We start from the raw sequence: 17,119 nt of genomic DNA on the forward strand, positions 1-17,119 counted from the left end.
GTAATCCCAGCATGTGGGAGGCTGAGACAGGAGGATCGCAGTTCACGGACAGCCTCAGCTACTTAGTGAGGTCCTTTGCAACTCAGGGAGACCCTGTCTCAAAATAAAGAATATAGGGCTGGGAGTGTAGCTCAGAGTAGAATGCCCCTCCCACCCACACACCCACAGGGAGCTCATCTTCAGGTCCCTGAGGTTCCCAAATTCTTGGTTGTGGAGCAAAGGCTGTCTGGGGGAGACTCACATGGGGAGCCTCACTTCCTGCCCCACTCCTCATACCTTGGGCAGGGAAAGTCAGAATCACTGGGCCCAGGTACAAACAGTTTATTTTTCTATAAAGAACAAAGTACAAAGAGGCAGGCAAGGGTTCGCTAGGCCCAGAGGAACAGGCGTGCCCTGGTGTGGCAGGAGGTCCCAGAGGGAAAAGGGACCAGCGGCCCAGAAGGTGGCCATGGGCAGAGGCAGGCGGGCTGCTGGGCGTCACACGAAGCCAGGCTTCATGGAGGAGCGACGGCAGTTGGGACAGCTCCGGGTCCCGTTGTTCTGCAGGCATCTGTGGGGGCAGAGGGTGTCCACTCCCTGGCCCGTCCTCCCCCTGGGCCTCTGCCCTGCTGAGGACTGGGCAGCCTCCCGGCCTCTGATCCCCAGCAGCAGGAGAGGCCTGGCCCCAGGCTCCCCGCAGCTCTGCCACCCTTCTGCTCCGTCCCAGGGCAGAGAGCAGGGTTCACAGGCAGCACTGCAGTGACGCTGGCATTTGCCACAACAGCAAGGCAGGACGGCCCTGCTCGTCCAGCCTGATGACCTTCAGAGGCCTCTCTGAATGCCCTTTGGGGTAAAGATAAGAATAGCCACCTCCTAGGCCTCTGGAGGAATCAATGGGAGGACGTGGGAACGTGCCTGGGCCCCAGGAATCCCTGTTTGCTGCTAAGCATCATTAGTGTGATGCGGCCCGCTGGCCTGTGCAGGCGCGCTCACCTGAGGTGGAAAATGTGTGAGCAGGGCAGGGCCTGCAGCCGGCTGTTCTTCTCTCCGATGGACTCGCCGCACAGGCCACAGTAGAGCTCCGTCTCCTCCACGCACTCGTGGAAGCGCACGACATGTGCGCGCAGCTCCCGCTGCAGCCCCTTGCTGCGGCAGATGCCCTCGCTCAGGCAGTGCAGCTTAAGCTGGCTCAGCTGGGGCCGGGGGACAGGACAGTGGGCGGGATGACCAGTCAGTGCTCCAGTGTGTGGCTCCAGTCCTACCGCCGCCTGCCTTGCTGCAGGGCCTACGAAAACTGTCTTGCCCACTCTGGACTTGGATGAAGGGGTCAGATCAGAGGTCTTCAGCCCTAAGGCTGTCTGAGGACCTGTGTCCTTGAAGGATTTTATTACCCAAACCTGCTGCATTATCTCAATGATTAATTTGCTTTCTTGTTTTATTAAATATTATTTCATAGTTCATCAGCACTTCTAATTAGCCAGCCCAATAACCTGGTTGGCTATCATTGGCAAAAGCAAGCATAGATAGCTTCTCGAAGACTATGGCAAACACTGAGCCTGTTTCCAATATATGTATACTGGAATATGTGTATATGTGTACATTGGAAACAGGCTCAGCATCTTCCATAGATAGATATTAAGTACTAGGAATGTAACACAACATTCTACCTCTAAGCTACATCCCTAGCTAGCTAGCTAGCTAGCTAGCTTACTTTCTTTCATACTGGGAATGGAATCCTGGAGTCTTCTCTGAACTATACTCCCCAGCCCTGTGTGTGTGTGTGTGTGTGTGTGTGTGTGTGTGTGTGTGTGTGTGTATGTGTGTGTAGTATTGGAGATTGAACCTAGAGGCTTTCTACCTTCACGCTACAACCCCAGAACTATTTTATTTTTATTTTTTTGTGTGGTACTGCAGGGATGGGACCCAGGGGCCTTCTATCTCTGGGCTACACCCCCAGACCTATTTTATATTTCATTTTATTTTTGCAGGTCTGAGAATAGAACCCAGGGACATTCGACCTCCGAGCTACACCCCCTACCCTATTTTTTATTCTTTGAGACAAGTCTCACTAAGTTGCGGAGGGCCTTTCTAAGTAGCTAAGGCTGTCCGCAAACCACAATCTTTCTGACCCAGCCTCCCGAATGCTTGGATTTACAAGCGTGCGCCACCACGCTTTGCTTCCTATTTTATATTTTATTTTGAAACAGGGTCTCACTATGTTGCTGAAAGCCTCACCAAGTAGCTGAGGCTGGCTTTGAACCTGCATGATCCTCCTGTCTCAGCCTCCAAAGTACTGGGATTACAAGCGTGCCCCACCATGCCCAGCTTATTTTTATTTTTGAAACAGGATCTCACTAAGTTGATGAGAATCTCACTACTTGCTGAAGCTATCCTCAAACCTGTGAACCTCATGTCTCAGCCTCCCAAGTATTGGGATGACAGGTGTGCTCTATCACGTCCGGTTTGGCTCATCTATCTATCTATCTATCTCTATCTATCTATTTTTGCAGTACTGGGGATGGAACCCAGGGGCATTCTACCTCCAAGCTACACCTAGCCCTATTTTTTAATTTTATTTTTTACATTTTTTGGTGGTACTGGGAGTGGAACCCAGAGGCTTTCTACTGCCGGGCTCTACTCCCAGACCTATTTTATATTTTATTTGGAAATAGGGTCTCAGTAAGTTGCTGAGAGCCTCACTCAGTAGCTGAGGCTGGCTTCGAACCTGTGCGATCCTCCTGTCTCAGCCTCCCAAGTGTGGGGATTACAAGCATGTACCCGGCTTAATCTTTACTTTGAAACAGGGTCCCACTAAGTTGCAGAAGGCTTCACTAAGTAGCTGAGGCTGTGAACTGCGATCCTCTGGTCTCAGCCTCCCGAATGCTGGGATTACAAGCGTGCGCCACCATGCCCAACTCTAGGATCTCAGGTGTGCACCTCCACGCCCAGCCTGTTTCTAATGTTTTCAGGTCTGGGCGCAGTTGCTACACTGGGAGAGGCTGCCTTATGCTCTGGAGGGGCTCTGGAGGGATGTGGGCTTTGGGCAGGGGACACTGAGTGCCACTGGAGCTTCACTTTCCTTACCGTAAGAGATGGGGCCACCGTGGCCCCCAGGGAGTGCAAGGGCTGGTCTGGCTCCTGCTGGCATGCCTGCGCGTGCTGCTCTCGGGGCAGAGGCCACTGTGCGCAGTTTTGGCTATATAAAGCCCTGCCCCATCCCCAGAGGAAACGAGAGGCTCGGGGTGCTGGGGGTGGCTGTGGACAGCTTAGAGGACCCTGAGTAGGCCCAAGGGGCTTCTCCCAGACCCATGCCCCCCACCTGGCCCTCGACTGTACACCCAGAAGACAGAAGCAGGTCTGACCTTGTTCCCCACCTCCTCGGCCAGCTCCTGGGCTTTCTCTATGGCGTCTAGAGCCTGGAAGGGGAGCAGAGGGTCAGGGCTGCGGCGGTGTCTGACAGGTCTTGGCTCAGGGCAAAGGAGGGGTGGGAGGGTCATGGGGTGGGCCACTGTCCTGTGTGACAAGGGAGGACTGTGTGGGCAGGTCACCTCCTGCCTTGGTTTCTGTGGATACAAAATGGGCGGCACCAGCCTGTCTCACCGGGTGCTGTGAATGCATGGGAGTCAGTGTCCCATATTCAAATCCCAGCTCTGGCCCTTTATCCACGACCCTGGGCAAGACATGGGCCTTCTCTTTTTTCTTTCCTTCTCTCTCTTTCTTCTCTTTTTGTGTGTATGTTATGGGGATTGAATATAGAGGTATTCTATCTCTGAGCTACAATCCAGCTCCTATTTTATTTTTATTTTGAAACAGGCTCTCACTAGGTTGATGAGAGTCTCACTACTTGCTAAAACTGTCCTCAAAATTATAATCCTCCTCTCCAGCCTCCCAGGTATTGGGATTACTGGTGTGTGCCACCATGCCTGGCTAACATGGGCTTTTTCTGAGCTTGGACAATAACTGGAGGCGTCTCTGGCTTCAGGGGAATAGGGTGAGGCTGGGACGAGACCCAGAGACTGTCAGCTGACGGCTGACCCCAAGGGGAGCCCTGGAGAGCTGGGGACGGAGATGTAGGAATGGGCCTTCCCTCACCTTGTCCAGTGCCTTCCTGGCCACCCAGCACTTGGCCACACCCAGCAGCACCTGCACCTGCCCCAGGCGGTTTCCTATCTCGGTCATGATGCTCATGGCGGAGTCGTACCTGGGGAAGGCTGTCTGCGGGGCCAGACGGGAGATGGAGTCAGGCTGGGCCAGGCCTGTCCCCCACCCCGCCAGCCCAGTGACCTCACCTCCAGGTCCCCACGGCTCCGGTGGATGTCAGCAAAGCAGAGCAGGCAGAGCGCCTGCAGAGGCCGGTCCCCATGCTGCAGTGCGATCTTCATGGACTCCTGGAGGGAGGCAGGCCGAGTGCTGATCCCACCTCCACCTGGCGGCCGCTCTGGAGGGCCAGCCCTGGGATCCCCAGTGCCCTCAGAGCCCAGTGCACCTGTCACAGCCTCCTGCTCCAAACCCGAGGGCCCAGTACCCAGCAAGCTGCCACTGCCATGGACAGGTAGAAACTTATGGCCCCAGCTAAGTGGAAGAGCAGGGGTCTGAGCCCGTCAGTGGGCTCTGAAGGCTGGGGCTGCATTCTTGTTTTGCTCTTTTTTTGTGCTGGGGATGGAATCCAGGGGAATTTTACCTCTTAGCTATACCCCCAGCCCTTTATCATTATTTTGGTTTTTGAAACAGGGTCTAAGTAGCTGAGACTGGCCTGAAACCTGTTATCCTCCGTTCTCAGCCTCGCAAGTACTGGGATTACAGGTGTGTGCCATCGTTCTGGCTCCTGATTCACTCTTCAAAGTGTCCCACTGAGGATGCTGGGGACAGAGGGAAGTCCTCTCGCTAAGGATGGACTGGGGGAATAAAGACACCCTTCAGGGGCTCAGCCGTAGAGAGCGGAGCTCTGGGGCCGCCATGGGTATCAGGAGCAGGAGGCCCTCTGTCCTGGGCCCCAGCCCGTGCCCCTGCGCACCTCACAGCACTCCATGGCACTGCCCAGGTGGCCCAGCAGGCGGTAGGCCACAGCCATGTGGTACTGGCTCATGGCCCGGTACTTGAGGCTCCAGCCTTTGCCGTAGTCGCTGACGAGCTCTGCGGCCTTGCAGGGGAAGAACAGGGCTTTCTCGTAGTCCTGCAGGAGAATGAACGGGAGGGGCATGAACAGCAGGCAGAGGGCTCTGCAGCCCGGGGCTCAGGGTTCATCTGCTATCCAGGCCTCCAGGGAAGAGTGGTCCAGGTAGAAGGTGGTGCTGGGCCCTTGTCTGGGTCACTGGCACATCCCAGGAGCCCGGCTAGGTTCTCAGACTTAGCAGATGCACAATAAACACTTGTTCAAGAGATGAGAAAACAGTTGTTTTCCCTAATGGTCCCCTCAGCTTTGGAGCTGTGGGTGTACGCGCGCTGGGGCCCCTCTTCTAGAGCTGCCCACTGGGACAGGCTGGGAGAGGTGACCGGGCCATTCTCCCCCACACCTTCCTCAGACCTCGAGGCTCTGTGTGCTGCCCCTTCTTGCCTGGTGACCCTGTGTCCTGTGTACCAGAGCTCCTCGGCCATCTCAGCCATTGCCTCTTCCACCCACCCTCCTTGTCCCTCTCACCCAAGCCTGCACTCTGTGCTCTTTGGGGCCCACTCAACCTCCACGGACAGCATGCAGCTGTGTTCTGGCTTTTCTCACCTCATTTCAAAAGTAACAACAGAAATCAAAGTTGAGCTGCCTTCGCCTCTTGCTTTCTTGACTTCATCTGCCCTTCAGCTTCGCCCCCCCCCCCCCCCGGTGGTACTGGGGATGGAACCCAGGGGCATTCTACCTCTGAGCTAAACCCTCAGCCCTATTTTTTACTCTTTTTTTTTTCCTTTGGTGGTACTGGGGGTGGAACCCAGAGGCTTTCTACCTCCGGGCTATACTCCCAGACCTTTTTTATACTTTATTTGGAAACAAGGTCTCATTAAGTTGCTGAGAGCCTCACTAAGTAGCTGAGGCTGGCTTCGAACCCGTGCGATCCTCCTGTCTCAGCCTCCCAAGCACGGGGATTACAAGCATGCGCCACCACGCCCGACTTACTCTTTTTTTTAAATTTATTTAATTTTGGTGGTACTGGGGATGGAACCCTTCTCTGGGCTATACTCCCAGACCTATTTTATATTTTTATTTGGAAATAGAGTCTCTTTTTTTTTTTGCGGTTCTGAGGATGGAACCCAGGGGCATTCGACCTCTGTCCTACTTTTTATTCTTTATTTTGAAATCGGGTCTCACTGAGTTGCAGAGGGCCTCAGTAAGTAGCTGAGGCTGTCCACAAACAGCTATCCTCCTGTCTCCGCCTCCTGAATGCTGGGATTACAAGCGTGCGCCACCACGCCCGGTTTACTCTTTATTTTCAAACAGGGTCTCACTGAGTTGCAAAGGGCCTCACTAAGTAGCGGAGGCTGTCTGCAAACCGCGAATCTCCTTCTCAGACTCCCAAAAGCTGAGATTACACGTGTGCACCACAATGCTTGGCTTATTTTTAATTTTCTTTTTTTGTGGTACTGGGGTACTGGGGGTGGAACCCAGGGGCTTTTTATCCTCTGGGCTATACTCCCAGACCTATTTTATACTTTATTTGGAAACAGGGTCTCACTAAGTTGCCGAGAGCCTCACTCAGTAGCTGAGGCTGGCTTTGAACCTGTGTGATCCTCCTGTCTCAGCCTCCCAAGTGCTGGGATTACAAGTGTGAGTCACCACAGCCGGCTTTATTTTTAATTTTGAAATAGGGTCTTGCTTAGTTGCTAAAGCTGGCCTCAAACCTGCAATCCTCCTGTCTCAGTCTCTCAAGTACTGGGGACTACAGGTTCCCTATGCACTTTTTTTATTTTTATTTTTTTTTGGTGCTGCTTGGGATTGAAACCAGAGGTGTTCTACCTCTAAGATACATCCCTAGCCCTTTTTATTTTGAAACAGGGTCTTATTTGCTGAGGCTGTCCTTGAATCAGCAGTCCTCCTGTCTCAGCCTCCCTAGTCCTGGGATTACAGCTGTGCACCACCATACCTGGCTCCCCGAGTAATTTTTTTTTTTCATTTGGTGGTAATGGGGATGGAACCCAGAGGCTTTCTACCTCCGGGCTACAGTCCCAGACCTATTTTATATATTATTTGGAAACAGGGTCTCACTGAGTTGCTGAGAGCCTGAGTAGATGAGGCTGGCTTTGAACCTGTGTGATCCTTCCGTCTCAGCCTCCCAAGCACGCGGATTACAAGCGTGCCCCACCACGCCTGGCTCCCTGAGTACTTTCTAACATGCCATACAGTTGAGTCCTGATTGTGCTGACAGTTCTCCTCCCCCGCTAGAAGGCAAGCTTCACGAGTCTTTGCTGTCATTTTCACTCTTTATTAGGAAACACTCCAGCAGTGCCTGGGGCACAGTAAGATGCTCAATAAATATCTGATGAGTACCTCTTTACACCCCTGTTTTGAGTCCTAGCTCCCTACTTTATAGATTTACTTCTTTGAGTTCAGAGCGGAGAGGACTTGCCCAAGATCACACAGCGAACCTGCAGCAGTGCAGGCCCGCGGCCGATGCTCACACAGGGACCTCCCACTCCCCAGGAAGGTGGACGGATCAACATTTGAATCCTGGCTCTGCCCTTCTTGGCTAAGTCTTTTCCTTCTTGGACTCTCCTGCACCCCATCCTTACCTAAAAGGAGGCCTGAATGAGCTAGTGCAACAGAGTGAGGTTCAGAAGAGGTCAGCAGAGAGCCCAAAGCCCGCTCACCCTCCCCTGGGCCCGGGCCCACCTTGACCTGGGCGTAGAAGCTGCCCAAGCTGCAGCAGACGCGGCACTCGAGCATCGTGTCGTCATTGTTGTGGGCGTAGCGCAGCGCCTTCTCAAAGCTCTCCAGGGCTTTCTGGAAGAGGCTGAGGCCCAGGAAGGCATTGCCCATGCTCAGGCTGACCTGGCCTCCGAGCTGGGCGCTCGCCCTGGTGCCCGGCAGTCCAAGGCAGGTCTTGCAGTAGGAGATGGTCTTGTGAAACTCACACAGCTTCTCGTTGCTGCGTGCCAGGTTCAGGTAGCTCTCTAGAAGGAAGTCGGCATCCTCCAGTTCTCGGGCAGTGTCGATCTGGACCACAGCAAACTGCTCCCCGGGGGCGGCAGGGAGGTAGCTCAGACCCAGGGGCCTCCACACCTCACCCTGACCTCACAGCCAAACACTTCGACCTGACCTTCCACCTCCCTGCCCAGACACTCCCTGGGCCCCACCGCAGATGAGAAGCTTCAGCCATAGAGCTCAGATTCACAGCCTCTGGCCTTCCTCCTGGGTGTCAGGTCTGATCTCCACTGCCCACCAGGCCCAGCCTCAAACTTGGAGTGTACACTACTAGGCTCAGACACAGAATCCCAAGAGGAAGACTGCAACTCAGAGCCTGAGGTCCAGACATGCGATCCTTGACCCCTGAGGACCTCAGCATCAGAGGCTCAGACACTAAGTTTAAGGCCACAGGCCCACCATGGGAAGCCCAAGCCCAGCGTCCAAGACTCAGGGTCTTAGGCATGGATGCAGAGCCTTGGGCCCCAGTCACTGACCAGTGGGACAAGAGGACTCCTAGGAGACTGGGAAGGCCCTACTCTAGCCTCCCCACACCCCCAGGAGGTATGCCCACCTTCAGCATCTCTTTGTAGCGGCCCATCTCCGAGTGGGCCGTGACCAGGCAGCCCAGCACACGGAAGCGGCCCACCAGGTCCGCGCTCTTCTCCAGCACCTTCATCCACACCCGCAGCGCCTTCTCAGTCTGGTTGGACTGGTACAGCTGCAGCCCCTTCTCAATCTGCTGCTTTGTCTGGTCCTGCCCCATCCTCCCACGGCCCTGCGGCCCGCGGGGCAGTCCCCAGTGGCTTCCTGCCTCTAGGCCCTCATGGTGCGGGGAGCCACAGTGCGGGCTGCTCAACGAGCCTGGGGAAGGAGAGCAGCACAGGGGCCTGAGCGGAGCAGGCCTGGATAGAGAGCAGGCGCCACCCTGGAACAAAGCTGGTTCGGCCCCTGTCTGCAGCTGTCCCTGCCAGTTGGGGCCACGTGGACTCTGAGGAATGTCAGTGGCAAGGTCACGCGGGCAGTGGCTGCACCCACCCACCGTGAGCGGGAGGTGGCCTGAGAAGCAGGCAGCCTGCCACCTGGACACCCCCTCAGGCATCTCTTCATCAAGCCCTGGTAGGGGGTACTCCCTGGAGCTGCCCACTGGTGACAGGAGCAGCAGACCTTGGGCAGGAGGGATCGATGGGGAGGGACAGGAACAGGCTGCACACAGCCGACTCCCTTCATCTCCCCATACCTTGTTTCAGAGCTACACCTCCAGCCCTATTCTTTATTTTATCATTATTATTATTTTTTGCGAGTTTGGGGATGGAACCCAGGGGCATCTGACCTCCGAGCTACACTCCCTGCCCTATTTTTTATTCTTTATTTTGAAACAGGGTCTCACTGAGTTGCAAAGGGCTTCACTAAGTAGCTGAGGCTGTCGGGGAACCGTGATCCTCCTGTCTCAGTCTCCCAAATGCTGGGATTACAAGTGTGCACCACCACACCCTGATTTTTATACTTTTTTTTTTTTTTTTTTTGGTGGTACTGGGGATGGAACCCTTCTACCTCAGGGCTACACTTCCAGACCTATTTTATATTTTATTTGGAAACAGGGTCTCTTAAGCCAGCCTGAGCAAGGCTGGCTTCAAACCTGCCCAATCCTCCTGTCTAGGCCTCCCAAGCACAGGATGGCTTTATCCTTTATTTTGAAACAAAGTCTCACTAGGTTGCAGAGAGCCTCACTAAGTAGCTGAAGCTGGCCTTAAACTGGATCTTATCTGTCTCAGTCTCCCAAGTATTGGAATCACAAGCCTGCACCCCCATGCCTGATCCCCCACAACTTCTTCCTGCCTCATTCTAGCACTTTCCTTCTAACTCATGGTAGGATCCTAGCTGAGGTGAGCCTTCAACCCCTACATACAGGCCTGGAGCAAGGCAGCTGGGTAGGTGAACAGAACAGAGCGCAAATTATCCCTGCCTCCTGGTGTCAGCTGTGTGGCGCTGTGACTTGGGGCAAGTCACCTGGCTTTGTGCGATGAAGAGAGTACTGGTACCTAGGTACCTTGTTCAGAGGATCTGTGTGAAACCCAAACAAGACTGACAAGCATCTGGCACATAGGGAGCCTTGCAGGTTTCTAGTGTCCCGACTCCATTTGAAAGAAGTTCCTAATCATGAGCGCTAACGGCAGATATGACAGAGAAGGGTGGGGTCTTAGGGAGGGAGTAGAGACTTTTTGGAGTTGAAAGAGAACTCAAGTGTATCACGCCCCCCCCCCCCCCCACCAGGCTTCGTCGTGTTTGTGTGTGTGTAACTGAGAATTGAACCCAGGGGCATTCAACCTCTGGGCCACACACCCCCAGTCCTATTTTATATTTTTTACTTTGAAGCAGGATGCCACCAAGTTGTGGAGGGCCTCACTAAGTAGCTCAGGCTGGCCCCGAACCTGTGAGCCCCTCGCTCAGCCTCCCATGTGCTGGGATGACAGAGGTGCACCACCACGCCCGGCTGCCTTTGTACTTCTTGATTCCGCCATCCTCCCCACCTGATGGTCTGCCTAGTGAGTACTACTCAGGCTAGGCCAGTTATTATCCTCACAACTGTATTCCATCTCAACACAACTCCATTTATTAGTTTATTTTGTGGTACTAGTGACTGAACTTACTGAGGTACTCTGCCTCCGAGCTAAACCTCCAGCAGCCCCCTTTTTAATTTTGAAACAGGGTCTTGCTAGGTTGCTGAAAGTCGAGCTCGATTGCTGAGACTGTCTTTGAACATGCGATACTTGTGTCTCAGCCTCTGGGATTATAAATTCTGAAATTATAGGTGCACATCTCTATGTCTGGGTCCCCCAGCCCTTTTAATTATTTATTTATTTGTTTTTGCAGTACTGGGGATGGAACCCAGAGGGATTCTACCTCCGAGCTACACTCTCAGCCCTATTTTTTATTCTTTATTTTGAAACAGGGTCTCTCAAGCCACGCGTGGTGGCGCACGCTTGTAATCCCTGCGCTTGGAAAGCTGAGACAGGAGGATCCTGCAGGTTCGAAGCCAGCCTCTGCTACTTAGTGAGGCTCTCAGCAACTTAGTGAGACCTTGTTTCCAAATAAAATATAAAATGGGTCTGGGAGTATAGCCCGGAGGTAGAAAGCCTCTGGGTTCCATCCTCAGTACCAAAAAAAATAAAAAAAATAAAAAAAATAAATAAATAAATAGAAACAGGGTCTCGGATTTCACGGAGTTGCAAAGGGCCTCACTAAGTAGTAGCGAGGCTGTCTGTGAGCCTCCTGTCTCAGCCTCCTAAATGCTGGGATTATAAGCATGCGCCACCACGCCCAGCTTCACAGTCCTACTCTTTATATTCTTTTTTTCTTTTTGTAGCACTTGGGGGTCTCACTGAGTTGCAAAGAGCCTCACTAAGTAGCTGAGGCTGCCTGTGAACTGCGATTCAAACGCTGGGATAACAAGCATGCGCCACCACATTCAGCTATTTTTTATTCTGAAATGGGGTCTAAGTTGTGGAGGGTCCTACTAAGTTGCCAGGGCTGGCCTTGAATCTACAATTCAGACTCAAACTCCCGGGTACTGGAATTATAAGTGTATGCCACCACGGCAGATCGATCTTTGCAATTTATATTCATTAGTAAAGCTGTTTGCCTTTCTTTCTCCCCGTCTCAAATGTGTGTTCGGGGCCTTCGTCTCATTCTCCCCAGAGCAAAGCATGGCACACAGTGGCCACCCAATGGAATTTTTTTTTTTTTTTGGTGGTACTAGGGTTCCTGAATGCCCTTCTACCTCCGGACTACACTTCCAGACCTATTTTGTATTTTTATTTGGTAACAGGGTCTCTTAAGCCAGTGAGGCTGGCTTCGAACCTGTGCGATCCTCCTGTCTCCGCCTCCCAAGCTTGGGGATTACAAATGTGCCACCACGCCTGGCAATGGAAATGTTTAATGAATAAGATGGGGTATGTAAAAGGGACGAAAGCCCAGTCTAATTCTAAAGCAAATCATCAGGTGGAGGCTCCGCGGACCAGGTGGCTGGGCAAGGACAGAGGCGGGGAGGAGGTCAGTGCCAACCAGCTGGCAGGGGGTGTGCCCGGCTCTTCTCTCCTCTCAATGGCAGCAGATTCCCCACCCAGCAGGAAGGAGAGGACAGACACCCTGCACCCACACCCCAGAGGAGTCTCATCCACTCCTTCAGTTCCCAGGGTGCGCTCCTGATCTCCAGACTTGAGAGCGGGTCAGGGTAAAGGCTTCCTCTGCCCCAGACTTCAGAGGTAACTGTTCACACCAGCTCGTTCCAGATAGCAGAATACGGTTTCCTTTCATGCCCAGCTAGACATTTAATTAAAAGCCCCTGGGTTCAATCCTCCACACTACAAAAAAAAAAAAAAAAAAAAAAAAAACAGAAAAAAAATTCTAGCTAGGCATCATGGTGCACGGTTGTAATCTCTGTACTTGGGAGGCTGAGATAGGAGGATTGCAGTTGAGGCCCAGCCTCAACTACTCAGTGAGGATTTCTGCAATTTTGTGAGACCTTGTTTCAAAATAAAGAATTAAAAATAGAACTGGAAGTGTAGTCAGAGATAGAATGCCCCTGGGTTCCATCCATCCCCAGTACTGCAAAAAAAAAAATAAAAAAATAAAAAAATAAATAAAATAAATAGGGCCGAGTGTAGCTCAGAGGTAGAATGAGTTCCATCCCTAGTAACACCAAAAAGTAAAAATAATTTGAGCACATTTTACGAAATTGTTACCTCACAGTTGAGTTAGTTATTTTTATTTGGGGCAAGGGCCAATGGTCTGTCCTTGTTCCACCAGCAACTTACTGCATAGACCCAGGCAAACTGACAGGAGTCCAAAAGAGAAATTGTGTGTTGGGGAGGGGGAGAGGGAAAGGGAGGCTGGGGATCAAGTAGCCCAGGGGCAGTCTACCACTGAGCTACACCCTAGCCGTTTTTTTTTTTTTTTTTTTTTTTAATTTGGAAATAGGGTCTCCTAAGCCAGTGCGGCTGGCTTTGAACCTGCACAATCCTCCTGTCTCCGCCTGCCAAGCGTGGGGATTACAAGAGTGTGCCACCACGCCTGGCACCAGCGGTAGTTTGGTTGATTGACTGATCGATTGTGGTCCTGGGAATTGAACCCAGAGGCATTCTATCTCCGACCTACGTTCCCAGACCAATTTTATTTATTTGGAAACAGGGTCTCACTAGGTTGCTGAGAACCTCACTAAATTGCTTGAAGGTGTGATCCTCCACGTACAAGAAAGACCCTGGGTATGATCACCAGCACAGCAAAAGAGGTGAACAGCGCCAAGACGCACTGACCAATGCCTGTGGACAAAAAGCTGCTGGAGCTTGGGTGAAGAGCGTTTGCTGGGGCACTTCAAAGGGCTGTGAACTGGGGGCCTCAGGGCTATTAAGTACCTGCAGTATTAGCGACATGCCTCTCATTTTAGATCCCTGCTTTACAAGCAAAAGTAGAAATCAAGCCGGGTGTGGCAGTTCATGTGTGTCATCCTGGTACTTGTGAGGCTGAGACAGGAGGTTTGTAGCCAGCCTCAGCTACTTAGTGAGACCCTGTTTCAAAAAAGAATAAAAAAAATAGGGCTAGGTATGTAGCTCAGAGGTAGAAAGCCCCTTTGTTCAATCCTCCGTACTTAAAAAAAAAAAAAGTAGAAAGTAAGCCAGGCATTCAGGTGTGGTGGTGTGTAATTCCAGCACTTGGGAAGTTGAGACTGAAGTATTGCAGGTTCAAGACCAGCTTCAGCTTGGCAAGGTTCTGTTTCAAAAAAGAAAAAGAATGCCAGGGAGCCAGGCGTAGTGGCGCACGCTTGTAATCCCAGTACATGGGAGGCTGAGACAGGAAGATTACAGGTTCCTAGCCAGCCTCAGCTACTTAGTGAGGCCCTCCAGAACTTAGTGAGACCCTGTTTCAAAATAAAGAATAAAAACTCAGGCTGGGGATGGATGTAGCTCAGAGGTAGAATGCCCCTGGGTTCAATCCCCATTACCACCCCCCAAAAAAACAATGCAAGCCGGGCATGGTGGGGCACTCTTGTAATCCCCACACTTGTGAGGCTGAGACAGGATTGCACAGCTACTTAGTGAGGCTCTCAGCAACTTAGTGAGACGGTTTCCAAATAAAATAGAAAATAGGTCTGGGAGTATAGCTCGGAGGTAGAAAGCCTCTGGGTTCCACCCCCACTACCACACACACACACACACACACACACACACACACACACACACGAAAAAAAAAGAATGCAGGATGTCAGGTATGCTGGTCCAAGTTTGTAATCCCAATACTTGGGAGGCCAAGACAGGAGGATTTCAAGTTTGAAGACAGTCTGAGCAACTTAGTAAGACTGTTTCCAAATAAAAATGAATTAGGACTGGGTATAGCTTGGAGGTAGAATGCGTCTGGGTTCTATCTCAAATAAAATACACACACTTTGAGCCAGGTGTAGTGGTGCACACTTGTACTCCCAGTATGTGGGAGGCCAAGCTAGGAGTAGAGTAGGTTCGTGACTAGCCCCAACAAATTGTAAGGCCCTCTACAACTTAGCGAGACCCTGTTTCAAAATAAAGAGCTGGGAATGGTGGCGCATGTTTGTAATCCCAGTACTGGGAGGCTGAGACAGGAGGATATGGGTTTGCAGCCAGCCTCACTAAGATCTTGTTTCAAAATAAAAAATAAAAAATAGGGATGGTGGTATAGCTCAGAGGTAGAATGCCCCTGGTTTAATCCCCAGCCACCGCCACCCAAACCCACAGTAAAGCATGGTGTGGTGGCTCATGCTTGTAATCCCAGTACTTGGGAGACTGAGACAGAAGGATTGCAGGTTTGAGGTTAGCCTCAGCAATTTAGCAAGACTGTGTTTCAATCCCCAATACTACCAAAAAAAAGAAAAATTGTGAAGTTAATGATATCCTTATTAGTTTTGAAATACAAATTAAAGAGCTGGGCATGGAGGTACACACTTGTAATCCCAGTACTTGGGAGGCTGAGACAGGATCACAGGTTAAAGGACAGTCAGCAAGTAGTAAGACTAACCAACCTAGCAATATCCTATTTCTTTCCCTTCCCTTCTCCCTCCTTCCCTCCTTCCTTTTTGCAGTACTGAGGATGGAACCCAGGGGCATTCTACCTCCAAGCTACATATCTAATCCTAGTTTTTATTCTTTATTTTGAAACAGGGTCTCATTGAGTTGTAAAGGGCCTAAGTAGTAGCTGGGACTGTCCACGAACCACAATCCTCCTGTCTCAAGTCTCCCCAAAATGCTGAGACTACAAGCATTGTGCCACCACGCCCAGTGATTCTATTAAAAAAAAAAAAAAAGTCTGGGGGTATACCTTAGAGGTGGAATGCCCCTGGGTTCAATCCCTAGTACCCCCCCCCAAAAAAAAGATAGATTAAATTGCATAACCATTAGTATAATGTCCATTGAGTACCTTCTCAGAGTTCCATTATTTCACACTTTGGGAAAATGGTGTGATAGAGGGCCAAGTGTTCCTCTGAACTCCCTTCCTCGGCTTGGTTCTTCTGCACATTAGAGGGTGGTTAAACCAAAGTCCTCTCCTCTCCTGTCTAGCACTGATTTGATTTGATTTTCTGTGACTCCAGCAGGTTGTTGGAGCATCTCTCTTGGGATTCCTGTGTTCCCGAGATAAAACTTGACATGAAAATAAATTATCAAGCATCTTTCATTTAAACATATTTATTTTGTGGTACTGGGGGTGGAACCCAGGTAATTTTCTACCTCCTTGCTACACTTCCAGGCCTATTTTATACTTTATTTGGAAACAGGGTCTCACTAAGTTGCTGAGAGCCTCACTCAGTAGCTGAGGCTGGCTTTGAACCTGTGCGATCCTCCTGTCTCAGCCTCTCAGGCGCTGGGATTATAATGTGCGCACCACCCCCAGCTCATTTTAACTTTTTTATTTTTTTGAGGGTCTGGGGATGGAACCCTGGAGGATTCGACCTCTGAGCTACACCCCCTGCCCTATTTTTTTTTATCTTTATTTTGAAACAGGGTCTCACTAAGTTGCAGAAGGCCTCATTAAATACCTGAAGCTGTCCACGAACCGGGATCCTCAGGTCTCAGCCTCCCAAATGCTGGGATTACAAGTGTGCAGCACGCCTGTCTCATTATAACATATTTATTTATTCATCTATTTATTCATTTATTTATTTATTTGGTGGTACTGGGGATGGAACCCTTCTACCTCCAGTCTACACTCCCAGACCTATTTTATTTGGAAGCAGGGTCTCTTAACCCAGCAAGGCTGGCTTTGAACCTGCGCAATCCTCCTGTCTCTGCCTCCCAAGTGTGGTGATTACAAGCGTGTGCCACCACACCCCAACACGCACAGCATCATTTTAACATATTTAAAGGCTGTGTTTCTCTTAAAATTTTACTGGGGGCTGGAGATATAGTTCAGCAGTAGAACACTTGCATAGCATGAACAAGGTCCTGGCTTCAATTCCCATCACTGCAAAAATAAGATCTATCCAAAAAGGAGAACATGCCTAAAGTAGTATTTTTAATTTTTTTTTTTTTTTGGGGGGGTTTGGGGATGGAAACCCAGTGGCATTCGACCTCCGGGCTATACTCCCGGCCCTATTTTTTATTCTTTGAATTGAAACCGGGTCTCACTGAGTTGCAGAGGACCTCACTAAGTAGCTGAGGCTGTCTGCGAACTACGATCCTCTGGTCTCAGCCTCCCGAGTGTTGAGATTACAAGCGTGCGCCACCATGCCCGGCTTGCATTTTTTTAAGCTTTTTATTTTTTTATTTTATTTTATTTATTTTTTTGTTTTGGTGGTACTGGGGTTCCTGGAAGCCCTTCTACCTCCGGGCTACACTCCCAGACCTATTTTATATTTTTGAAACAGGGTCTCTTACGCCAGCGCGGCTGGCTTCGAACCTGCGCGCGATCCTCCTGTCTCCGCCTCCCAAGCGAGGGGATTACAAGTGGGCCACCACGCCCAGCTTTAAGCTTTTTAAAACTAGGCTTTTGCAGGGCATGGTGGGGCAGGCTTGT

The 17,119-nt window shown here is 51.1% G+C and overlaps 1 protein-coding gene across 5 annotated transcripts; it reads right to left on the reverse strand.

The window, feature by feature from the left end:
• Positions 1-477: 477 nt before the first annotated feature.
• Positions 478-8,849, reverse strand: RAPSN (receptor associated protein of the synapse; the record flags this gene model as incomplete). 5 transcript variants are annotated; one of them, XM_080719729.1, is made up of 8 exons in its annotated part: positions 478-550; positions 973-1,172; positions 3,342-3,395; positions 4,072-4,194; positions 4,269-4,367; positions 4,994-5,152; positions 7,793-8,131; positions 8,658-8,849. In XM_080719729.1, the coding sequence occupies 8 exons, from the start codon at positions 8,847-8,849 to the stop codon at positions 478-480; spliced, it is 1,239 nt and encodes a 412-aa protein (XP_080575855.1). The 5 variants fall into 5 exon arrangements, with proteins under 5 accessions (XP_080575855.1, XP_080575857.1, XP_080575856.1 ...); XM_080719731.1 differs by lacking the exon at positions 4,994-5,152; XM_080719730.1 differs by lacking the exon at positions 3,342-3,395.
• Positions 8,850-17,119: the final 8,270 nt, after the last annotated feature.

The sequence above is a fragment of the Muscardinus avellanarius genome, assembly GCF_963383645.1.
Source record: "Muscardinus avellanarius genome assembly, chromosome: 1".
NCBI lineage: Eukaryota > Metazoa > Chordata > Mammalia > Rodentia > Gliridae > Muscardinus > Muscardinus avellanarius.